Source organism: Otolemur garnettii, unplaced genomic scaffold (assembly GCF_000181295.1).
Source record: "Otolemur garnettii isolate 467f Iridium unplaced genomic scaffold, OtoGar3 scaffold00067, whole genome shotgun sequence".
Taxonomy (NCBI): domain Eukaryota; kingdom Metazoa; phylum Chordata; class Mammalia; order Primates; family Galagidae; genus Otolemur; species Otolemur garnettii.
Window position 1 is genome coordinate 5,220,340 of NW_003852462.1, and position 25,879 is coordinate 5,246,218.

A 25,879-nucleotide genomic window follows, 5' to 3' on the forward strand; every position below is an offset into this window, starting at 1 on the left:
ATCTCATGGCTAATTGCCACATGTCGTATTTGCACACAAACCTGCATTGATTTTGATTATGATTGTGGCTGGGCTGTTGGCCTACGTGATTAAATATAAACTATATCTTTCTTCGGATTTCAAAAGACTAGCCCAGGCCTGGGGCCTGTGACATGGTATCTAGGAAATACCCTTTACCACCGCTCTGTCCCTACGTGTCTGCTCTGTTAAAATAGTGGTGTATTTTTAAAGGACAGTTTGCTAGCACTTAGAAAAAAACACTTGTCGGGGGGAATGCTGGGTATTATTGAGGCTGGTGCTTTGGGTTTTGGAAAACGTGATGGGGAATTGCTCCTATTTCTCCTTCTCTTCTTTCCAAGAGTCCGGCAGCCCTTGGTGTTTCCATCTCACGGGTCACACCCTCCTTCTTCTTCTTCCGGAAACCGGCAGCTACAGCCATCTTCTTCTTGTGCCGTTTGAACTGGTTTCATAAATGCTGAAAAGCAATTTAAAAGATTCTTAGGTTTTGTTGTCTGTTTTAATCGTTTAACATGTACTTTCGGGCAGCCCCTATGGCTCAAAGGGGGAGGGTGCTGGCCCCACATGCCGGAGGTGGCAGGTTCAAACCTAGCCCTGGCCAAAAACTGCAAAAAAAAAACCCCCCAAAAACAAAAAACATTCATTTTCCAAGAACTGCAGCTGTAGAACATCTGGAAGCAGCAAACGGTCTCAAGTTTAATGTTAACAAACGCATCTACGAGAGAGGTACTAGCAAGCATGAGTTTTTCTAGAGATTATTTGTGATTATAAATTATTTGAGTATTATTTTCCCTCCTATCAAATATCTGTATTTATCTTTAACAATGAGTTTATTTATGTTCTACTTTGGCTACAGCAAGTCTTGAACATGAATCACCATCACCTGAAATATTAGCCATTTCCCAAACCTAACTGTAGTTTCAGTTCTACAGCACGTATGCGTGATGGTCTCGAAGGTTACTCAGATTAGAGACTAGACAGTTTCTTGTGAATGAAATGCGCCAAGATTTCAAAGATATGCCCACGGCTTCCATCTATTAGTAAGCCAAGGGCTGCTTTCTGTCCAGGCTGTCTCTGATAGGTTGGGTGTAAGGTACTAAGGTGTTTATTCTATTGCTGCTGAGCGATTTTTCAATTCTCAGTATATATTTCTTTATAGTCTGACAAAGCCAGAAGTCTCACCTTAAATTCATGTGTTTGCTACTGTAAAAAATCAGCCATAACCAAACAACCGCACTACCTGCCAGAACTTACAAAAAACTGGCAAAATTTCAGAAATAACAATGGGAATGTCTTTTGAAATTGTGTCAAAGATTAATTTTAAAATGAACATGGGTTGGGTGGCCACCTGTAGTTCAGTGGGTAGGGTGCTGGCCCCATATACCGAGGTTCAAACCCAGTCCCGGCCAAACTGCAACAACAACAACAACAACAACAAAATAGCCAGGCGTTGTGGCAGGCGCCTGCAGTCCCAGCTACTAAGGAGGCTGAAGCAAGAGAATCTCCTAAGCCCAGGAGTTGGAGGTTGCTGTGAGTTAGGTGATGCCATAGCTCTCTACCGAGGGCAACAAAGTGAGACTCTATCTCTACCAAAAAAAAAATGAACACGGGGGAAGAGGAAACGTTATTCCAGAAGGAACACTCCGAAGAAACATAAGGATTTCTGTGCAAGGACAGGGAAGACTCAACACTTGTTGAAACATTGGTTGTTCACTTTTCCCAGGTCTGAGGAATGAACAAGGTGTATACAAATGAGGCTAAACCAGCACTGGCCTGAGATAAGCAATCTGGAAACAGCTGCAGGTCACCAAAGCCACCTCCCTGATCCACAAGCTATGACTCGGGACAAGAGGCTGACTGCAGTAACTTTCACCCCTGGCCACGGGTGGCTGTGCACTTGAGGGCCTTGGTGTCCCTGTGCCACCTGCTGAAGTATGTGGCTGAGTTGTGAGACATTTAAACTCTAAGTATCCACTCTGCAGTGAATCTGGGTGTGACATATTCAGTAGCCACACATGAGGATCCCTTCCATAAATATCTATAGCTCCCCTGTAATCTGTTGAATATGTGTACTTGACCCACCCGCTCAACATAAATTCCTGCCTTTTGGTCTCTGCTGGAGTCTACTGTTTCCTCCCCATCAGGTTGGCCAACCTGTAGGTGTGACCCTGTATAAAAAATAAAGCCCTTTTTTTCTAACAACAACAACGACAAAAAAATGGTGCTCTCCTTTTGGAAAGATGGAGATGTCATACCTTCCCACATTTTTCCCACTGAATACCGCTGAAAACTATGGACATCATCCATCAACACACTTAAGAAGGCTCTGAAAGGTAGAGAGAGGAAGGCAGATTGGCTGAGGGTCTCAGGACCCACGGAGCAATGTGGGCTATCTTCCTGCCTCATCTACTCACCCCAGACTGGGAAATCGAGAAGCCAGCAGCCTAGTAGTGCTGATGTCTATAGACCAAAAAAAAAGGTCCAGGAAAACCCTGTTCCCTCTAGCTGCAAGACCAGGAGCGGGACAGCATAGCAAGACTGAAAACTTTTAGCCAATAATCACTCAACTCTAACAAAACAGCATAGAAAAAAAAAAAGCGGCCCCACCCTTAAGCCCCACAGAGGGACCTACGCATCCACCTCTGCCTGCTGGGAGTGGGTGCCATCCCGCTGCACCAGAGGATGCCCGGGAAAATACAAGACTTAAATTACATCTGTAACACAACACCCCAATGTCTGAATTGTAATAAAAAGGCCGCTTATTATACTAACACTGGCAGATCGCACTTGGAATGAGAAAAGACGGTGCCGGCACCGAGATGACTCGGATGTTAGAATTATCCGGGGAGGATTTTAACGCAGCCAGCGTCAAAATGCTTCGTCAGGCAATCAGGGACGCATTTGAAACAAATGAAAAAGAAATAGAAAAGAACCAAGTGGCAATTTTTAAACTGAAAAATTATAACTGTGATTTTTAAAATCAATGAATGGGCTTAGCCAGCAGGGGGAAGAGTGCAGAGGGAGACTTGGGAACACACGGGGCTGTAACAGAAGATCTCAAGTTTGTGTTATCTGGAGTCCTAGAATAAGGTGACCAGATTTTAACATTGGTAAAGCAGGATACCATTGATGGGAGAGGTGGGGCAGGGTTCTTAATTAAAAATTTAAAAATTTGGTCTAGGCTCGGCGCCTGTGGCTCAAGTGGCTAAGGCGCCAGCCAGCCACATACACCTAAGGTGGCAGGTTCGAATCTCCAGCCCGGGCCCGCCAAACAACAATGATGGCTGCAACCAAAAAATGGCCAGGTGCTGTGGTGGGCGCCTGTAGTCCCAGCTACTTGGGAGGCTGAGGCAGGAGACTCGCTTGAGCCCAGGAGTTGGAAGTTGCTGTGAGCGTGATGCCATGGCACTCTACCCAGGGGGGTAGCTTGAGGCTCCGTCTCAAAAAAAAAAAAAAAAAAATTAGTCTATATGGAGCAACAAAAATTTTCATAGAATGCAAAAATAGTATTGTAATATATATTTTTTAAATTTCAACGTAAGTACAATTTATAAATATAATGCATTAAAAAAAATTATGTATAGGGAGGAGCCCGTGGCTCAAAGGAGTAGGGCTCAGGTCCACCTGGGTGACCTTGCCCAGGAGGGGAGTAGGGAGTTTACATTAGCCTTTTCATTTCCAAATGAAGTTACACTAACCTCTTCATTCCCAAATGGAGTTACATTAACCTTGTCAGCAGCTGAAAACCACATATTCCCTTCCCGTTGTCCCGCTATTCCCTAGCTTGTGGTGCATTTTTTCCAAAAATTGGGACTTTTTAAAAATGCAGCGGGATGCGGGACAAATTGTTAAAAATCAGGACTGTCCCGCCAAAAGTGGGATGTCTGGTCACCTTATCCTAGAAGGACAGGAGAAGAAAAAGGCTGACAAAAAGTATAGAGGCTCCTCAGCTTGTGACGGGGGTCACATCTTGATAAACCCATTGTAAGCTACAAATATCACAAGTCAAAAATGCCTTTAATACACCTACCCTACCCAGCGTGAGAACTTGGCCTTGCCTACCTTAGACACGCTCAGAGCACTTACATTAATCTATAGTTGGGCAAAACCACCTAACACAAAACCTATTTTATAATCAAGTATTGAGGCTGGGCAAGGTGGTTCACACCTCTGTAATCCTAGCACTTTGGGAGGCTCAGGCGGGAGGATCACTTGAACCCAGGAGTTCAAGACCAGCCTGAGAAACAGCGAGACCCTGTCTGTACTAAAAAATAGAAGACTTAGCCAGGCATGGTGACTCTGCTTGTCATCCCAGTGGTACCACTACAGACCGCAAAGACACCAAAAGGATAGTATGGGAATCCCATGAATAACTGTAAACACACAAACTTCACAACCTAGGTGAAATAGGACAATTTCTCACAAACTACCACAACTCAGCTAATATAAATTAAATAAGTATATTAGTTTGGGGTGGCACCTGTGGCTCAGCTGGTAGGGCGCTGGCCCCATATACCGCGGGTGGTGTGTTCAAACCCAGCCCTGGCCAAACTGCAACCAAAAAATAGCTGGGCGTTGTGGCAGGTGCCTGTAGTCCCAGCTACTTGGGAGGCTGAAGCAAGAGAATCGCCTAAGCCCAGGAGCTGGAGGTTGCTGTGAGCTGTGACGCCACGACACTCTACCCAGGGCCACAGCTTGCGACTCTGTCTCTCACACACACACACAAAATTATCTTCACATAAACCTCTGTGTGATTATCCCTATTGTTCTGTGTGCAATAGTCGAAACTGGAAGCAAAGTATCTGGCAATAGGTGCCTGGTGAAGCAAACTGTCACACTGCCCTGCTGCGGAATACTACTCAACAAGAAAAAAGGATGAACTATTGAAAACACACAACCTAGCGTGGCGTCCGGGGCATTATGCCTGATAAATGCTAATCTCAAAAGGCTGCACATGGGAAAGTTGTCAGAACCACAACAGAGTCGCTTGTGTCAAAACCCTGTCATGGATGCCTGACAATGAGCATTATCACAACTCTACAAAAGCTTCACCCTTCCAGAAAAACTGTCTCTGCAAGGATGCAAGGCCCTCTGCCCAGTGACTGCTGGTCCAACCTTGGATTGAAGCCATCCTTGTTATTAATCTTTGTAGCCATGGATAATGGTTTCAAAATATCATATGCAAGGCCAGGCACAGGGGTTCACACCTGTAATCCCAGCACTCTAGGAGGCTGAGGCAGGTGGATTGCCTGAGCTCCCAAGTCGAGACCAGCTCGAGCAAGAGTGAGACCTCGTCTCTTAAAAAAACGATAGATGGGCCTTGTGGTAGGCCCTTGTATCCCAGCTACTCAGGAGGCTGAGGCAAGAGGATCACTTTAGCCCAAGAGTTTGAGGTTACTGTGAGCTGTGATGCCATGGCTGTCCAGGGCAGCAAAGTGAGATTCATTCTCTCTCTCTCTCTCTCTCTCTCTCTCTATATATATATATATATGTATATATCATATACAACCCTCCTCATTTTCCCCTTAAAAACCCTGTGTTCCTGGCTCAACACCCATAGCTCAGTGGGTAGGGTGCCAGCCACATACACTGAGTTCGAACCCAGCCTGGGCCAGCTAAACAACAATGACAACTGCAACAAAAAATAGCCAGGCCTTGTGGTGGACACCTATAGTCCCAGCTACTTGGGAGGCTGAGGCAGGAGAATCACTTAAGCCAAAGGGTTTGAGGTTGCTGTGAGCTGTGATGCCACAGCACCCTACTGATGGTGAGACAGAGTAGAAAAAAAACAAAACCCCTCCAAAAAAACAAAAACCCCTATCTTCCTTTACTTCCCCGATGCTCCCACCACATAGACCCTGCAGTGTGCTCCGGGGTAAACATCAGGGATTTTTAGAGAGTCTCTCTGTCTAGTATTTAGGCTTGATGCGTACTGTGTGATTCTATATATTGATGTATCCAACACTCCTGAAATGACAGAAGTGCAGAGATGGAAAACAGCTGAGTGGCTGCCAGGAGCTGGGGCCCGCGGGGGTGGGGAGGGGACGTGTCTAGAAAGGGCACGTGGGCAGAGCTTGTGGGGATGGGGAGCTCTGGGTTCCAAGTGTGCCGGCGGTTACACGATTCTACTCATTTGCCAAAATGACTCACTGCAGGTGCCTGCACAATGCGCCACTGTGAGTGTCCTGGTTCTGATCCTGTCCTACAAGACGCGACCCCGTGAACGGCACGGGAGCCTTTTCTGTGCTCTTCTTTGTAACTTCCTGTGAATCTAACATCTTTTGAATGATCTGAAAATTTTTTTAAAAACTGATTATAGTTCCATGGAAATTCACTCATTACTCATAAATACTTCTGGAAAGCATTTTATAAAGAACTTTGTTGTCATCTGGGGTAGGATGGGAGAGAGAGTTCTTTAAAATCAGGAGCACAGGAGGGGAATCTGCAGCCTTAGGCACCTGTGGCCTTCTAGGTCTTTAAGTGGTGCCTTTTGACTGAATCCAAATTTTACAGAACAAATCCTTTTATTAGAAGGGGTGCAGCAGGTGGCGCCCGTAGCTCAGTGGGGCTACACACCTGGCCACACGCACCAGGGCTGGTGGGTTTGAACCCAGCACAGGCCTGCTAAAACAACAACAACAACAAAATAGCCGGGCAAAAAAATAGCTGGGCATTGTGGCAGGCGCCTGTAGTCCCTCCTCCAGAGGCTGAGGCAAGAGAATTGTTTGAGTCCTAGAGTTGGAGGATGCTGTGAGCTGTGACCTCATAGCACTCAACAGAGGGCAACAAAGTGAGACTCTGTCTCAATTAAAAAAAAAAGGGTGGGGTTGCAGCAGAGAAAGATAAGGCTTTTCTTGCCTCCTTTGGTGCTTAAAAGAAAAAAAATCTTAAAATCAGAAGGCCCTAGTTTCCCCACCCCAGGGAGGTGTAGACCTCAGAAAGAGAATGAAAGGGCGAACCACAAAGTAGGAAAAGATATTTGCAGCACATGAGCAACAGGCTAAAAAGTTCCTATAAATTAGTAAGAAACCAGCAGACAGCCCTATGAGGAAATGCTGAAAAGACTTGCTCAGGCGCTCGCAAGAGAGGAAATTCGAATGGCTGATATAACATGAGAAGGCGTCTGGCCTCACCAGTAATCAGGGAAACACAAATCAAACCACAGTGAGATCCTCCTCTCCACCCATCAGATAGGTCAAAATAGACCGATGGTACCAAGAGATAGAAGGGACACTGAGCCAGCTGTTACATACCGCAGGGGAGTGTACACGGGGTCCACCCGTGTTGGAAAACAGTCTGCTATACCCACTAAGATACACGTTCCTCGGAGAGTCTACAGCAGCGGACATCAGCACAGGGGGACTCAACCCAGGGATGAATCTCAAAGATACAGTGTGGAGAGAGAGAAGGTGCCGCACACACCGCCTGGGGCTCCACGTGTATGACGATCACACACGGCCAGATAAGACTGGGTGGTCAGGTAGTTAAACCACAAAGAGTAAGGAAGTAAGTCCTGTGCAAATCTAGCTGAGGTTGGCAGCAGCGGGGCGGGGAGCTGGGATCTACAAAGGTGTGTGCAGGGCTGGCCGGGGGCCAACTCCGGGCTACAGTTGGCCCAGGGAAGGTTTGGGGGTGTTCATTTACAATTTGTTAAACTTGACAGTGATACCTTTTTCTGTACATTTCACAAGGTAAAAGAGTTTTGTGCTGTCTTAGAAAGAATCTTTAAATTAGCGCAGCATATTTTTGGATAAGACTTCACGAATGCTTTCCACCCATACATGGGTGTACCAAGGGTTGTGAGCAAAGCCACCAAACACATGTACACAGCAGGGGAAATGGGACATTGTAGCTAAAGGTACCTTTATTTACAAAATTTTACAAAGAGGTGACCAACACGTCGAGCACACTTTGTAAAATTTTGTCACAAATATTTTGTAAATAAAGGTGCATTTAACTACCATGTCCCATTTTCATGTTTCTTCACATCTGAACTCTGGGTCATCCTGTATGTCTCAACAACCTTCAAACTGACACACTTTGGTCTTACTGGAGTGTTTTGGGTTAAGCTTTTGCCTTCAGAAGTTTTCTCCTACGTGTGAATTCCTCCTGTGGAGTCATGGTGAACCTGTTCCATCTCATCCTGCCCCCCACAGAGACAAAACCAGGCTGCCCATGACGATCCACACGCCAATGGCTTTTGTTGGTGCTGCCAGGAACTGCCTGGGTACCTTACAGAAATTCTGTCTTGTTGAAGGGCTTCATAAATGAAATTGACTGTTGAAATTTTTTGTTTAATCCTGATTGGTATTATAATAATCGATCTCATAAACTCACTTCAAACCTCCTCTTAGCTTACTCTCCCTCCCCCAAGTGTGGCTCTAAACTCGAGTTAAGGTCACTTACCACGCAGAAGAGTGTGCAGGGAACGTTTTTTCTGATTCTTCCTTGCTGGTGTCCTTTGGGCGGTGCGCGCACGCACACACACACACACACACACACACACATCTGAGATGGCAGCCTCCTTAAACTCTTGTTTTTCTAGCACCCTGGGATGTGGTCTGCTGTACCCCAGCCTCTCTCCCCCTCAGCACTGTTAACTTGTGGGGCTGGATCATCCTTTGCTGAGGGCTGTCCTGTGCATCCTAGCGGGTGAGCGGTGTTGTCTAGATGCCAGTAATGCCCCCCAGCCCTCACCACAAAGTGTGACCCACCACAAGTGTCTTCAGACATTGCCAAATGTCCCCTCGGGGACAAAATTGTCTCTGCTTGATAGGCACAGTGTCAGACCTCGTTTCTGCAACTTGAACCTCACTTCCTTTCTACTGTAAAGAGTTTTGCCTTGAGAGAGCTCACATCTAACAGTTAGCAGGGGGCTTACGTTGTTTGACTATATACAGGAGTTTCTTTCTGCCTCGTTTGACAACAGAGATGCGGAGCACAAGGACCAAGACCAGGAGCAGCAGGACCACCGACATCAGCGCGAGGAAGCTGGTGATGACCTGTGGAGCATGTCCTTCAAAAAAGAGCAAAAGGAGACGGGCGCATGGGAATGGGTCTCTGCAACACTCTCCTGTCTATATTTCCATGGACCAACTCGTAAGCAGGAAAGGGTCAGAGCCTTGGCCATTTCCAACCTGCTAACTTAGTAAACTTAGAAAACTTTAAAAAGAAACCCAAAACTCAAAACTTAATTTTCTTAGCAGGCCCTAAAGTGAGTGTTTTACTCTTTTCAGCATATAAAAATTATGGGAGGCTCTAATCCCCTTTACTTGCCATTGATAAAGATTTGTCTGTCTGGGTGAAGTCCCACCTTGCCCTACTCACTAATCTGTATCTCAGATCAAACGACAACTGCCTGAGACAAAACAGACCAGTCTTGGACGGTAGGGAACAAGCAGGGAGGCACACTGGAGGGGCCCATTGCAGGTGGAGACCGGAGTCTTGGTGCAATTTAGATAACAACTGGGAACAACTGTAATATATTCAGTTAGATTTAACAGCATCAAACCAGCTACCTGGCTCTCTGGTGGGGGCAGGTGTGGTCGTGGAGGAGGTTCCTGGGGAGAAGTCGGCCAAAGGCGGTCCACAGACCACGTCCCTCTCCTTCGTCCCATTCACAAGCACAGACTTTCCATTCGAAGAACAGCTTAGACAGTTCAAGGAAAAGAGTTCAAATAATTAATATAGGTACAGAGGACTCCAGGTTAAAACTTCGACTGTTTAGCCTGGTGACAGAGATAGGACTCCGTGTGCAGAGCCAATGCCAAGATGATGTGACCTTCCTCTCAGCTGTCCACCTGGCTGCCCTCAGCTTCCTGCAGCACCTGAGTTCAGGCCACTTTACCAGAATAGTCTCTCACTCCCGAGTCTCTTGGCTACATTTGACCATCGCTGGCACATCTGAAAGATGGGAGAAGCCTAGGACTTCTGGCTTCGGCATCAGACAAGCCAGGGTTTGAGGCCTGGGTCTGCTGCTTGATGGCCTTGAGCAAGTTGAGAAATCTCTCTAAGCCTCAATTTTCTCATCCGCAAAATAAGGACTTCCCAGAAGAAGAGCTAATGAAGGAGGTCACTTTTGCATGTCTGACACACCCAATAAATGGCAGCTGTCACCATTACTGTCCCCACCATCGTCACTGTGCCTTCCCTTGCTCCTTCCCATCCTCCAAGGCCCAGTTCACACCCACTCCCACTTTTCCATGCAGACACTCGACTACTCTGAGCAGTGTGCGTAAGGCCTTAAAAAGAAAACAACTCCAATCTGTCACAAACCAATAACACCTGCAAAATATAGTAAAAATGGTTTTCTAGTAGAGAAATTAAGTGAAAATAAAAAGACAAAGGCATATACAACATGCAGGGGTCTGGGAGGCTGATGAAGGAGAATCACTCGAGGTCAGGAGTTTGAGAACAGGCTGACCAAGAGTGAGACCCCATCGCTACCAAAAAAAAGAAAAAGAAAAAATTAGCCAGGCATAGTGGTGCACACCCATAATACTGGCTACTCAGGAGAATGATGGCACAGCACTCTAGCTGGGGTGACAGAATGAGACCTTGTCTCAAAAAAAAAAAAAAAAGCTCAAATGTTTATTCTTAGAGTCAACATTCTACATTATTGAGCCATTTTGCCTTAAAAGTTTCTACCTGTGCACTGCTGTGCCCAGGAATGTAGGACAGACCTCGAGCCGGCCAGCACCTGACCACAGTTTGAGAAGCGCTGGTCTCACAAGTTAACGGTCACGTTCTCTCAGACACCACAGGCTTTTTACTACTTGTGTGGCCTTGTGTGTGTAAGCACATGTTACATTCTGGAGGGTGAGTAACAGCAATCTTTAGCCGCCTTCTGTATCGTCGTCAGGGCTGGCATTGAACTCTGGGAGCTGGGCTGATCAGTGAGGAAAGGTAAGAGGCAGCAAGCAGATTAAAAGGTAACAGGACAGAGGAGGGTGGAGGGTGGCAGAGTTCCTTTGGTTCTCTGATTCTGATCTGGAGAAAACACTCCCTTTGCCTATTGAATCACCAGGAACTCACAATAGTAGTTTCTTACATGCTGCCTACATTTCACAAGTGTACAGATATTTAATGATAGCATTCCTTGTCTTTAGGGAAGTTTAACCCCGACTCCTTATTTTGTAGGCAATGAATGCTTTTTTAGCAAAAGGAAATTATACATACTCTGTCCAGGGTCGACAGGTGCCATTTTTCTGATCGTTAAATGTCCCAAAACAACAGTCTTTACAACCTTGTGTAAAAAGGACAGCAATAATAAAAAAAGAGGCATCTGCATCATTTCATAACTTTTCCCGTGATGAACATCACGGTAAAGTTGTTAACTTAATACAGCCTGCACAAATTGTTTAATAAGTCTTGAAACAAAACCTTAAGATTGCTATTTTTATTCTAGTGGTACATATAGTACAAAATGTAGGAGACGGCATGGCTCTGGAAATAAACATTCTGACTTCAAAAGTTTCCATTTACGCAAAAATAATGGAAAATTACTTTATTAATTTAAAAATAGTAATTAATATATGATATTAATTTTTACGTGACTCATTGCTTCATCACCTGTTACTTTAAAGTTCTATAAATCTATTGCTGCTTTATATTCCAAGGCTCAAAACCTAAGTTAATGGCATGTGTCTACACAACAAGCTTCCCACTAGGTGGAGGAAGAGCAGACTTACCCTCTTTTGTTAATTCTTGACCTTGTGTACAGTCTTTCCTACACATGGTGCACCCTTCCCCCAGGCAGTGAAACCCTGTGATGCAGACACACTCTGAGTTGCTGATGGGGGTGCATGCCTTCTTGGTCCTGAAAACACCTACAAAGTCCCCCCCACCCCGAACATTTTATTATACTTGACCTTTAAATCCAGGAAGCAAATTTATGTTCGCAGTAAAAATCGTGCTCATTCTACTTATGTTCCTAAGAACTTTAGAGTATAAGGTTAACTTCTAAATCTCCAGTAAGCATTTTTACATTTTGCTAATTGAAAACATCTCTCTCAGGCGGTGCCTGTGGCTCAGTGGGTGGGGCACCAGCCCCACGTACTGAGGGTGGTGGGTTCAAACCCGGCCCCGGCCAAACTGCAGCAAAAAAATAGCCAGGCATTGTAGTGGGCGCCTATAGTCCCAGCTACTCGGGAGGCTGAGGCAAGAGAATCGCCTAAGCCCAGGAGTTGGAGGTTGCTGTGAGCTGTGAAGCCACAGCACTCCACCAAGGGTGATAAAGTGAGACTCTGTCTCTACAAAAAAAAATAAAAATAAAAAAACACATCTCTCTCATTAAAGGGATATTTCCTCTAATAATTAAAAAGCTTGACCCTGGGGCGGCACCTGTGGCTCAGCTAGTAGGGCACTGGCCCCATATGCCAAGGGTGGTGGGTTCAAACCCAGCTCCGGCCAAACTGCAACAAAAAAATAGCTGGGCATTGTGGCAGGTGCCTGTAGTCCCAGCTACTTGGTACGCTGAGGCAAGATAATCACCTAAGCCCAGGAATTGGAGGTTGCTGTGAACTGTCTGACACCTCGGCACTCTATGGAGGGCAATAAGGTGAGACTCTTGTCTCTAAAATAAAATAACTAAATAAGCTTGACCCACAAGTAAGTGCTATTACATTAAGCTATTTTACTGAACCTGTCTACCTACAGAGAAGTCAGCATCTTTGACATTTAAGATTTTCAGTAGAGATCAATCAGTAAATTGGTAGTAAATCTGGTCTTCCCAAAAATCTTCTGGAAGAAGAAACATCTTTTAAATCATACCTTTACATTGCCTGCATATATCACAGGTCCTTTGTCCACCTATGCTGGAGAAACTGTTTGGAGGACAGGGGATGCAAGTCTGATTCTTGTTTTTCCCACAGAAAGTACCTAAGAAACACAGTTAATAGCTGTACATGCTTGACAGTGGACAGTTGTCACCCAAAGCATCGTGAAATTTACAGGAAAATTGGAGTAAGAAAGAATGGATCATTTTCTAGATGTCACAGGGATAGACGTTATTTCGATGGACTTTTTAAAACTATACATTTGCTAGATCGTCCTTTGCATAATCACAGAATTGGATATGAGAAAAATGCAGATTTTGTAACCAATAAATCGACAGAAAGAACATCCTCAGTCTATTAAATAAAATGGGCCAATTCTCTTGATCAATCCTGGAAACCCATCGACTGGATGAAGGAGGAAAGTCATGTCCTTTGTGGCTACATTAAAATTTAAGCATGTCTGACTTTCCCCATTCTGTTAAGCCCTCTGCCTGCCACCTGCTAACTGCTGACTGTGCCTCCAGTCTACACACAGAGCCTCCACACAAAAGTACCATTTACCCAGGTCTCGCCACGTGCCATACACGGTTATAAGCCCTTCCTGTGATCCTCCCAGCCAGCCTGTGAGGTGGATTCTCTTGTTATCCCCGGTTGTTAGTGAGGCACAAGAGGATAAATGACTTAACTGTGTCCATAGTTCATCTGTAACATCCACGGAATACTTCACTTACGTGAATGAACAAAGATTCATTCATTGACTAACTCAACCTGTTTTCAACTGAGCAGATCACAGGCACATGTTAACTTGGCACTTACCGGCAGGGCAGTTACCACAGAAATCCTGCAGTGATCGTGTCCTTTCCAAATTCATGAGCAGCACCACAGCTGCCACCATGCTGTAATAGCCACTTCCCATGACAGAATCTTGCGTAGCTGTGACACTAGTGAAGAACATTCCAAAAGAACTTGAATCAAGTTAGTGGCTCCACAAACGTCACTCTGCAGAAGATAAACATTTCCAGGGAAGGGTAGTTTCTCCTGTTAGAATTGTCTCCATTTCGACCACTACCTGCGCAATTCCACAAGACCGTAACTCGTGCTTTGGGGGCACAATGTACATTGGAATATTACGGAAAAGCAGCAAACTCATAGAACCGAATGTAACAGGACCAGTGTGACTAAACACATATCTTTGCACGGGTTCACCAAAGTCTAAGAGTGAATTTTCCAACACAGTCTGCGAACATGCAGACATGACAACAGCAAGAACTTTTGGGGACTTTCATAGATATTTAGTGTCCAGATTTCAGCAGTGTCAACTGTTTGCTGTCCCTGAAATAGAGCCCCATGGAGAGAATGTATCAGTTCATCTGACAGTTTAGTTCAAAGAGATGATATCTCACGGTTACTACTCCTCCTTGAAAAAAATGCCTCGCTGGTAACATGTTGAAAGATCTCTCCACTCAATTCATTACCACCTTGTCTTAAACATAGACATACACTTGCCAATTTTAAAATCTGAAGTTTGAGGGAGGCACCCGTGGCTCAAAGGAGTAGGGCGCCGGCCCCATATGCCGGAGGTGGCGGGTTCAAACCCAGCCCCAGCCAAAAACTGCAAAAAAAAAAGAAAGAAAGAGAGAGAGAGAGAAAATCTAAAATTTGTATAGTAACATAACTAGGGAGTAAAAAAAAAAATCTTTTCAGGTTGAACTCTTGATCTTCATTGAATGGGCTATTGAAGAAAAGTTATTATAAATAAGAATGAGGAAAAGTCTAGAGAACAAAGGTTCTGTCTTCCCTCCGTCTCCGTCCCCCCCCGCCCCCAATGCCCTGAATGGACAGACCTTGAGCTCTCAGGGCACCGGCAAACTTTCCACTCCTTGGTCTTGAAGATTCTGCAGCTCAGGAGGGCTTGCTGCAGGTCAAATAGAGGAGGCGGTGACTCAGCTGGGGGCGGGGGCTCATGGGAAATCCCCACCACAGCTTTACCAGGTTCATGCTTGCTGACCCTAAAATCCCCTAGAGCCCCTGCCTCTGCTTGACAGTAGCACTTCAAACTGTTTCTTGGAAGCAGCCTTCTCTTAGGGCAGGGCTCAGATGGCTTTAGAAAAAGTGTGACTTAAAATAGTTCTTTATATCAAAGCTTTTGGTATGTCCTTAAAATAACCATAGCTGAGATTTGAAGGATGCAATTAACTTCTTCATTTAGCAGAATACAGAATTCCAGGCTGAAAATTATTTTGTTAAAAAGGTTGAAGGTAGGGGCGGCGCCTGTGGCTCAAAAGAGTAGGGTGCCAGCCCCGTATGCTGGAGGTGGCGGGTTCAAACCCAGCCCCAGCCAAAAACTGCAAAAAAAAAAAAAAAAAAGGTTGAAGGTAGATGGTCATTATTTTCTGGAAATGAAGACTTATGGGAAAAATTTCAGTTGAGAAGTTTGCTGTCACCCTGATGGTTTTGTCCCTATAGTAGTTGGCATTTGCAGAACGTTCTGGCTTTTGTCTTGACTTTGGACAGTTCATTACAACGTGTCTTGGAGATGCTCTGTTTGTATTGAGATGAACCAGGGTGCAATTATCTCTCTGAAAGGAGAGTTCTAAAACTCTCTTTAGTAAAACTTGAGGAGTTTTAATTTCTGATCCTTCAGTAGGGCTTCCACACCTTTGGGACATTTTTTTCCCCTCCAGGAATCCCTATAATTGGTGTATCTGAAGGCTTCATCAAGTCCCATAATCCTCTGAGCAAACGTTCTGCTTCCTCTCTCTTCTGCTTCTTTAACTACCTGGATTCGCTCATGAACTTTATCCTCTAGCTCTGAGAGTCTTTCTTCTCCATGGTCTAATCTGTTATTGATCATCTCTCCTGCATCTTTAAGTTCCCTGATTGATCCCTTCATTTCCTTAAGCTCCGCCATATCCTTTCTATAGTCTTCATATCTTCCATCCATTTTTGGTTCTGTTTGTCCACTTTCTCCTGCCTCTGCCATCCGTATTTTCAGTTCCCTTTCTGTCATTTTCATTACTTCTCTACAGGTGGAGTCTCCTGCAGTAGCTGTTACGTCACATGCCCTTGGTGGTGGTGGGAGAACTGCTCTGTTTTGGGTTTTCATGGTGCCAAAATTGTTCTGTTGGTTCCTTCTCATGTGTGTTTTCTTCTTATTCACTTTCTTCCCGACTTTTTTCCTTCTTGCTGCTTCCTTCACTTTGAATTGCCTTGTCTCGGAGCTTAGGTGTTGAAGTGGCCTCTTGGTAGAAGGCCAAAAGGAAGAGAAGGGTAAAGAGTGAGCAGTGAAAAAGAAGAGGAAAAAAAAACAGAAAAAAAGGGAGAGGGTGAAAGAAAAGAACCGGAGAAAAGGAGAGGAGAAGGACAGAAAGATAGAAAGAGAGAGATGGGAGAGATGGTGTTGACTGGCCGGTGCTGTGGCCACACCTACAACTCCAGGACTTTGTGGGGTGCTGGGCTGGGCTGGTCCTTCAAAATCCAGAGCTTCTTACCAGTCTGGGCAAAAGCAAGACCCCACCTCCACCCATTATAGGAAGAGAGAGATTAAGAAAAGAAAGAAAAGAAAAAAAAAAATCAGCTATATGTTGCATTTCCATCTGTCCTAAAGAAATCCAACACCCATTGACAGCCATTCCCATTCACCCTCCCACCAGCTCTTGGCACCTGCTAATCTACTTTCTGTCTCTATTAATTTGCCTGTCCTGGGCTTGTCATAAAAATGCAGTTATACAGTGTGTGGCCTTCTATGCCTGGCTTTTGCAGCTAGCGTAATGTCCAAGGTTTCTTCGTGTTGCAGTGCTTATCCACACTGCATTCTTAGTCGCGGCTGAATAATATTCCAGTGTCTGGACGTACCACCCTTTGTTCATCCCTTCATCAGCTGATGGACATTTGGGTCATTTCTACCTTTGGGCCATTATGAACAATGCTGCTAGGAGCGTTCTTGATGCAGGTTTTCATGCGGCCATATGTTTTCAGTTCTCTTGGGTGTGAGAATTGAAGGTACCTTGGACTGAAATTGCTGCATCCTCTGGTAATTCTGAGTTTCACTTTTTGAGGAGTTGCCAGACTGTTTTCCACAGCAGGTGCCCCATTTTACATTCCCACCCGCGGTGAATGAGGGTTTCAGTTTTCTCCCATCTTTGCTTACACTTACAATTTTTCCATTGGAAAAAAAAAAGGTATACACGTCATGTCAGAGCAGGTGTTAAGTGGTGTCTCATTGTCATTTCGATTTGCTATCCTTACCTCAATTCTGTGATGAGCCCAAGCTTGGCTGCCAGACTGACTTGGATGGAACACAGGCTCTGCCGCGTACAGCTGTGTAACTCTGGGCAAGTGTCTTAACCTCCCTCTTAGCTCTCTTCAACCACATCTTACACATGTAGTAACACCGTATCTTATCCTTGCTTCCTGAGGGTTAAATGAAACAATAAACATCAAGTACTTCACTCAGTGCTTCTCAGAAAATAGTAACTGTTATTATCAAACTTACTGGTGAGAAATGTTCCCTCCCTGCCTTCGACATTGATCACTAGTAAAGCAGCCACAGGGCAAGTCATGACAGAAAGGGAGAAAAATGCACGAGCTGTCTATAAAATGTATTTCCAAACTCTGAGAGTCAGCTGAGAGTCACTTTATCTGTGATATTTGTGGGATCCCCTCCCCTCCCCTCACTTGGGCAGAATTAGCTGAATGTGAAAGGGCTGTGTGGTATAAATGGACTGCTGAGTACCTCCTAGACTGTCAAAGTCGCTGTCTGATCAGGTGACCACCTCATTTACATGTGGTCCTCTGTGCTTAACATCATGACGTGACATTTAACTGTATTGTATTTTCATTTAACTACGTGCTACTCACTAGTCTACGTTTTGGGTATTTTGTGGGCAGAGATATTATCTCCCCTGAAAGTGACATATTTAGTTTCCCAGCAAAGCAATTAGCTCACTAGCTTGAGCTTTTATGCCAGCAATATAAAAGATTCTCAAGATGAGCTTTGCCAGCCTACAGTTAAATAAAATCAACTTCAGAATTATGCTGCTGAAGGCTATACTCTGTTTAGGTGTTTAAAGAATTCATGTTACTGCAGTTTGGGGTTATAAAATCACCATGGTGGGCGGCACCAGTCGCTCAGTGAGTAGGGCCCCAGCCTCATATGCTGAGGGTGGTGGGTTTGAACCCGGCCCCCAGCCAAACTGCAACAAAAAAATAGCTGGGCTGGCTCGGCGCCTGTGGCTCAAGCGGCTAAGGCGCCAGCCACATACACCTAAGGTGGCGGGTTCGAATCCCCAGCCCGGGCCCGCCAAACAACAATGATGGCTGCAACCCCAAAATGGCCAGGCGTTGTGGCGGGCGCCTGTAGTCCCAGCTACTTGGGAGGCAGAGGCAGGAGACTCCCTTGAGCCCAGGAGTTGGAGATTGCTGTGAGTGTGATGCCATGGCACTCTACCCAGAGGGATAGCTTGAGGCTCCGTCTCAAAAAAAAAAAAAAGCTGGGCATGGTGGCGGGTGCCTGTGGTCCCAGCTACTTGGAAGGCTGAGGCAAGAAAATCACGTAATGTCAGGAGCTGGAGGTTGCTGTGAGCTGTGACATCATGGCACTCTACCAAGGGTGACAAAGTGAGACTCTATCTCTAAATAAAATAAAATAAAATCACCATAATAAGCTAAGGCAAATTATATAGCTGACCACATATATATACTATCTAAGTTAGCAAAAAGTGTAATACTCTTTTAATATGATTTTTCACTTGCCTTAAAATATATATCACCTTGCTTTATTCACTTTAGCCCTCTAATTTTTCAAATGCAATAAAAAACACATCTCTTCCATAGAACCTTCCCAAACTAAATCCAGGGTGATCCTAGCAAAATATCAACACCTTTCAACACTATTAATGATACTTGCTTTGTTACATTCTAAGCATCTCATTCTTAATTGAAGAATAAATTGTGTCTTATTTTGATTGACTACAGGTCTGATTTTAAATATTTCAAGGGAGTATACTTTGAGGCTTAACAGCATGCAGGCTCAAATACTGTAAAGATAAAGAAGATATTTGGAAAGGCAAAGAAAACTAGACCCCGGCCAGGCGTGTTGGCTCACACTGGTAAGCCCAGCCCTATGGGAGGCTGAAGCAAGAGGATCTCTTGAGGTCAGAAGTATGAGACCAGCCTGGGCAACATAGCAAGACCCTGTCTCTAACAGAAATAAAAACATTTTAAATAAGCTTCCAATCAAATATGCTCTTGTTCTCCCAGGGCTCACGTTAGAGGAAATCTAATCCCTGGAATATTCACTATTTGTACTTGTTACCCTCTCAGAAGAGATCATCTTTCAAGATTCCATCCCCTACCACAAGCACCCATCAGTCCAGGCAGTTGTGACTATTAGGTATACATGGTGCTTGTAGTGTTGATGGGAATTCTGAGGGTTGAGGAGTACATTAAAAAAAAAGTCAGTAAAAGGAAAAAGAGTGGGAAGTCAGAGAATAGGACGGAGGTGGGGAGAGAAGGGCAGGCTGTTAGAACGTTTATAAACGTCAAATTCGCTCCCTTTTCCTCCCTGTTCTGTCCCTGCCCCTCCCTTTCTGTCCCTTCCCTATGTGGTATCCACTTCTTTGTCAACAACACATGCACATTTATCTCCAACCTCAGGCCGCTCCCAGCACCATGCAGCACCCAGGACAAGAGGACAGATGGAAGCCTGCGTATGATACCTCCAAACATTTAGAAGTCATGCATCAAGCTAAACACGCTAAGTAAAATATGTTTTTTCTGGCACCAGATCCCACAAATCACAAACACACACAACTCAGACGCAGGTGCACCTGTGCTCGTGTGTGGTGTAGGCACGGGGGTCACATGACTGCAGACCTTAGCTCCATCTGCTCTGGGGACGCAGACATCAGGTTCACATAAACCCTTCTCCACATACTTGGATCTGTATCCTTAAAACTCTGCAGGACAGGGTCCCTGAGCTGTGAGGGCTGTGGGCTGTGCTGCTTCCCCAAAGAGGGTAGGGAGGGTGTGAGCCACAGGAGTCCTAGAGCAGGGTCAAGGCACACTGACTTGTCAAACCTTTCTCAGACACCAGGGACGTAAGAGGTTCTTGTGTAATTTGTTATATGCAATAGTATTACGGAAAGTAGCTTCATGGAATACCAAGTGTCCACCTTCTCGATCTTAATGATGTTTCTGTCTGTGATTCTGGAATTCCTTGTAAATTAGCATGGAATTCACAATAGTGGCACACAGAGTCTGAGGAACCCTCTGTAATACTGAACAATTCAGATTACTCTTGAATATTGCATATAGGTGCTATGTAATATAAGAACTCCAAGGTCAATTCCTTCCTACCATCCCCTAGAAGGACCCTGAACCCCTGAATACCAAATGATTTTAATTTCTATAAAAATATTTAATATGATTTAATTAAATTTCACAAAACAAAAAACTCTTAGCTTATTTATTTATTCATTTTTTGAGACAGAGTCTCACTCAGTCACCTTTGGTAGAGTGCCATGCATCATAGTTCACAGCAACCTCAAACTCTTGGGTTCAAGAAATCCTCTTACCTCAGCCTCTCCAGCTGGACTACATGCACCTGCCACAATACCTGGCTATGTTTTTAGATACAGGGTCTCACTTTTGCTCAGGCTGGTCTCAAATTCCTGAACTCTGCTTCCCAGAGTGCTAGGATTACCAGCACTCACACCTGGCATCTTATTTAATATAATAAACAATTTTAAATATCTGATATTTATTCATACTTTATATTTTAATTCTAATAAATAATTTTAAAACTTTTAGAAGAATAACTTCTTTAAAACCAAACATAAAAAATAGTTTTTAAAAATGTACAGACCTAAATTCATATTTTGCATTAAATATATACAAATTCTGTATATTCTGAGTATAATTATATTTCTTCAACTTTTAGATCAATTACTGTCAAAGCACAAATTGTCTAGCACTCTGGGAGGCCGAAGCAGGTGGATTGCCCAATCTCAGGGTTCTAGACCAGCCTGAGTAAGAGCGAGACCTGCCTCTAAAAGCCAGCCGAGTGTTGTGGAGGGTGCCTGTAGTCCCACAGCTACTTGGGAGGCTGAGGCAAGGGAATCACTTGAGCCCAAGAGTTTGAGGTTGCTGTGAGCTGTGAAGCCACAGCACTCAGCCCAAGATGACTCTGTCTCAAAAAAATGAGACTCTGTCTCAAAAAAAAAAAAAACCACACACACACACACAAATTGTGTGAAATCCTGTATGAAAGCAAGAAAAATACATTTTTATGGAGCAAAGATAAAGTAATTTATTGGGGTCCTTATTTACCACCCATTTAAATATTGCCAGGCTGTCCAAGAACAATTTCATATCTGCAATAATAATTAAACTTAGTCAGCTTGCTAGGTTGTCAATTTATCACATAAAACAATTTTTTATGTTATTTTGAAGACTTCTCTGTTGAAGGAGGGAAACAGAACATATTCTTCTTTACCTTGATATTCCACTTTTAAATATTTGACATGTGGTATGTGGGCTCCATGTCCATATTCTCTCCAAGCCCCCAAAGCATTGAGAGTTGATGATGTTGAGAGGCACACAGTAGGCATTCAGTAAACACACAGTAGATATTCACACGTGCATGAGTTTGCCTGCACCAGTCCTGTAGTCTGCCTACCTCAGTGTACCTCACTTGCTTCCTTGGGGAAACCATCTGGACTACACGTTTTCCTTTCTCGGGTCTAACAGGAAATGCTTTTCTGGTCATGGCTAACATTAACCGAGGGCTTACAACCTGCAAGGCACTGTTCTTCGTGTGAACACAGGTCCCTCAAGTTACACCTCACAGCACCGTCTTTCCCTGTTGCACAGTGAGGAAACTAGGGCACAGAGAAGCCGGGTGGCTTGCCCAGTGTCCCCTGGCTGGTAAGGAGCTGAAAACACATTCAGTCTCAGCTGTCCGGCTCCAGAGCCCATATTCTTACCCAAGACTCTTAACCTGGCTGTGCCCAAGAAACACAACTTACAGGCCCTGTGCTTGGGCACCCTTCTCAGAATAGTGTTCTTAACTCCTGAACATGATACAAAAGATGACAAAAGACACTAATTGCATTGACATATTCCTACCACTTGTTTGAAAAATCTGTGATGTGGTAATACAGGGACTTCATCATAATACACACCTATCATAATTACAAATTATTCATAAATGTAAATGGCATTTGGGGGACATCTATAAGAAGTGTAATGTGATATGAAGATAACTTTGGTTTCTATTGGTGCAAATCCACAGGCACTGTTCCTTCGTGAATTTTTATATTCAAAATTGAAGTAATGCTAGATTTCTGTTAAAAGTTAGTGAAGATACAGATGATTTTTTTTTCCAGTTTTTGGCCGGGGCTGGGTTTGAACCTGCCACCTTTGGCATATGGGGCCTACGCCCTACTCCCTTGAGCCATGGGTGCCACCCCTATAGATGAGTTTCCCATCTAACTTCACAGACTCCCTGAATTTTATCTGTGCTGTGCCCTCTTGGGCATCTGTGGACCCCGGAGTCGCAAGCTCTGTGCAAAGACTCTTCATTGCTGTTTGTGCACTTGAATAGTTTCAGCTCTGGGAACTTGTTCTTAATCCAAGAAAAGCTATTTTCATTTTATTTCTTCAGATACTATCCCTGTATCTTTTTTTTTTTTTTTTTTTGAGACGGAGCCTCAAGCTATCCCCCTGGGTAGAGTGCCATGGCATCATGCTCACAGCAACCTCCAACTCCTGGGCTCAAGCAAGTCTCCTGCCTCAGCCTCCCAAGCAGCTGGGACCACAGGCACCCGCCACAATGCCTGGCCATTTTTTGGTTGCAGCCATTATTGTTGTTTGGCGGGCCCGGGCTGGGGATTTGAACCCGCCACCTTAGGTGTATGTGGCTGGCGCCTTAGCCGCTTGAGCCACAGGCGCCGAGCCTATCCCTGTATCTTAAGGCACGAATTTGATATCCATTTCTACCCCTCCCTGTCCTCATCAACATGGCGCATTGAGGATGGATCATTTTCTGTGGCCCACTCCTCTGATCCCTTCATCACTCTATTAAAACAAGTTTTGACTATTGATAAATAAATGTTTTCTGATACATAAAGCTAATAATTATGGGTGGCTTCCTGCAGTGCAGATTTTACTCGGTGGCCAAACACTTTAAATATTTTATTTATTATGAAATATATTATTTAGCCTTTTGTCATTTCTGTGAAGTTAAGAACTGTTGTTACTAAAGGAACAGAAGCTGAGAGAGTTGAGTAACTGAGCCAGATCAGCGGCTGCATTTCAGTATTTACCACTGTTGGCTCATTGAACCCTGATACACCTTTGGAAGTCTTGTTAGCCTGTTACAAAGATGGGCAACCTGAGGCATGGGGGACAACTAATTTGTTCAAGGAAAATTACTTAGCATTGGGCAGACCTGGGCTTAACCCCAAACAGAGTGGAGTCAGACAAAACACTTTCCCATCACACACTACTGCCACATTTAGGGAATACGGGCCAGGGACACGACCCAGGTCTCATTCCAACCTTATCATTTGGCCAAGAGGTGTGACTAAGTCAGGAAGGAGCTACTTGTAAATAGTTCGCTCCTGTGAATGAATGAACAGATGCGTTGACTCAGCAACCACGCTGGAGATTGTTGAGTCAGTGGTTTGAGAGCTGAGCTGAAAACCACATCAGAGCTCATCTACATGAATGACTGACTACCAAGAAACTGATGGTCAAATTAAACTTTGAGAAATGTCATGAATTGTGCACAGAATTCATAGCCTCAGAGTGTCCCTTTTTAGAGGGAGTGAGAATAACTTTAAAAAAGCACACAGTCAAAAAACTACGAAGTGCATGGCTCTGTATTTTTTAATTCTGTTAGAGAGAGAGAGAGCTGCCATATGCCAGCTACTAAGGGGGAAAATACTCTCTGGGCTGCAAGAGACAATTGTGACAGAAGCACTATCACCCCAAAGCAAGGTAGTCCTGACGTATTATGACTTTGCACAGAGGGCCGGCTTCTGGCTGTGGGGCACAGGCTCCCCATCCCTGGTGTTCACCGTGGGAAGGGAAGAACTATTACAATTAATACGTAAGTAAATTTACTCAACTTCTGTCAATTGACATGGAAGTATTCTTTCCTCCAAATAAACAGGAAGGCAACATTAGGAGATGCATTTTGTTTCCTTCTGAACTTTTTAAGGGTGATCAGGATTATCTACCAAATAATTCCACTCACAAGTCATTCTAGTTATTCCTCCATAGAATCTGTCTCCTATTCTGGGATTCCATTACAATGGGAGACCTTTGCATAAACCGTTGGTTTTCGTGAAAAAAAAAATTTTTTTTTCAGTTAAATGTTGCCACATCCGTAATAGTTCCCATGTACCTGTAAATTGTAAATACTTTCACATGGTCTGTTACAATCTCAAGCAATTTCCAAGTTTTATTATCACTACCACTATTCTCTATCCCTTATCGATTCAACGAACTTATAGAATGTCCAATGGACATCGTCTGAACCCTGTTAAAGTCCCCTACTTGGGTCCTACCACTCTCCTTGGGCCTGGCCTCCTTGCATTTAATGTATCAAATACACTTCTCCTTCAGGGCTTTTAGCCTGTTGTTCACGCATCTGAGATGCTCTTCCAAAAAAAATAAGATAAAATAACATGCTTTTCCTCCTGCTAGTCACGTTTACTTGCTTCATCTTATTCAGAATATCCTTCTGAGAAAAAAAGCACCCCTTGGCCACTCTCTAAAAGAGGAAGCCCCATGACATTATTCTCTACCTCCCTACACCTCTTACTTTCCTTCCCAGCTCGTATTCTCACTCACACATACACTAATTTGTGCATTTCTCCCCTCACTGAACTTAAGTTCCACATAAGGGCACATTGTTCACTGCTGTTTCCCTGACCCCTAGAGCAGTGCTCAGAGCACATAACAGCTCAGGAAATACTTCTGAAGTGAGTCTGACTGTCTTGTGAGGCATACATAGTTAAGGCACCATCCTAACAGCTTTCCCCAGCCCCCAACAGGAGGAAGTTACATAAATAACCAAGATAAGGTCACACAGCCATATGGATTCTTCAATAGGAGGGCAAAGTGCTGTGGGAATACACAGAAAAGTTTCTGGAGACTGGCACGGTGAATGGGGTTTGCGAGATGAATAACACACTGAAAGACTGATTAGGAGCAGAAGGAATTCCAAGCAGAGGAAACTGCTTATGTCAAAGCATGAAGGAAACTAAGTACAGGGCATGTTCTAGGGACAGAGAAGGTGAGTTAGAGAGTAGTTAAGAGGTAAGAACGTGGAAGATGAAGATGTTTGAAACACATGTTCAGGATTTCCGCTTTTAATTTCTTACGTAAGTCAGCCCTCCAATCAGCAGATCCACAGACCTGCAAAGTCACCAAAATATGGTTCTCACCCTGAGTGTAGCCACTGCTTAACTATCTCCAGAGTAGGGGGCCTCAAGATAAGGAAACTCCAGGACACAGTGAAGAGCATGGGGGAGGAATCAGCCAGGAATTTTTTGCTAGATTCAATTGAGTATTGCTGGGTGGAAAGTGGATTATTTTGCCCATTGAGAAAAATGTTGGCATGGCTCCTGGCTCTCTGTACGTCCCCCAAATATGGGAATGTGAAAACAGGGAAGCAGAATTAAAGAACAACAGTAGCAAACAGTACGGGGCTCAACATGTCAATTCCTTTGAGCTTGGTGTTGCACGTAAGACCTCTCTAGGTCCTCACCAACCTGTAGGCAGGCGTTACTATTCGCATTTGACAAATAAAAGCACTTTAAAAAGCTTTTTGATAACCCATGATTGAAACGCTAAATAATCAAATTTTACTCTCACTTTTAGAAATAAGACGCCGTGTCGAGCATGGCATTAAGTGCTTTCCGCAAACAACTCCAGAGAAGCAAAAACGGGCCGTGACCCAAGCCACGGCCTTGCTTCCCTACTCGGTTTTGCGGATTTTCCAATGCGCCACCAACAAAGTGATAAACACACCACATCGGGCATTAGATTCAAGACACAGAGGCTCCGACGAT

At 44.4% G+C, this 25,879-nt stretch overlaps 1 protein-coding gene across 1 annotated transcript; it reads right to left on the minus strand.

The window, feature by feature from the left end:
• Positions 1 to 253: 253 nt before the first annotated feature.
• TNFRSF9 (TNF receptor superfamily member 9) lies at positions 254 to 13,716 on the minus strand. The gene is made up of 7 exons (XM_012807243.2): positions 13,611 to 13,716; positions 12,790 to 12,897; positions 11,709 to 11,846; positions 11,197 to 11,263; positions 9,537 to 9,667; positions 8,900 to 9,034; positions 254 to 475 (listed from the first exon to the last, which is right to left on the minus strand). Exons 1-7 carry the CDS (start codon positions 13,708 to 13,710, stop codon positions 387 to 389), a joined length of 768 nt encoding a protein of 255 aa, XP_012662697.1. The 5' UTR covers positions 13,711 to 13,716; the 3' UTR covers positions 254 to 386.
• Between the last annotated feature and the right edge of the window lie 12,163 nt (positions 13,717 to 25,879).

Bases quoted from the DNA above. Each gene is read 5' to 3' on its own strand.
- TNFRSF9 (XM_012807243.2), bottom strand. From the start codon at position 13,710: ATGGGAAGTGGCTATTACAGCATGGTGGCAGCTGTGGTGCTGCTCATG. The intron at 9,668-11,196 runs GTATGTATAATT...GAACTGTCTAAG, and splicing joins ACCTGTCGACCCTGGACAGA to CTGTTCTTCGAATGGAAAGT. The intron at 9,035-9,536 runs GTAGCTGGTTTG...TCTTTTTTGAAG, and splicing joins TGCCCCCACCAGAGAGCCAG to GACATGCTCCACAGGTCATC.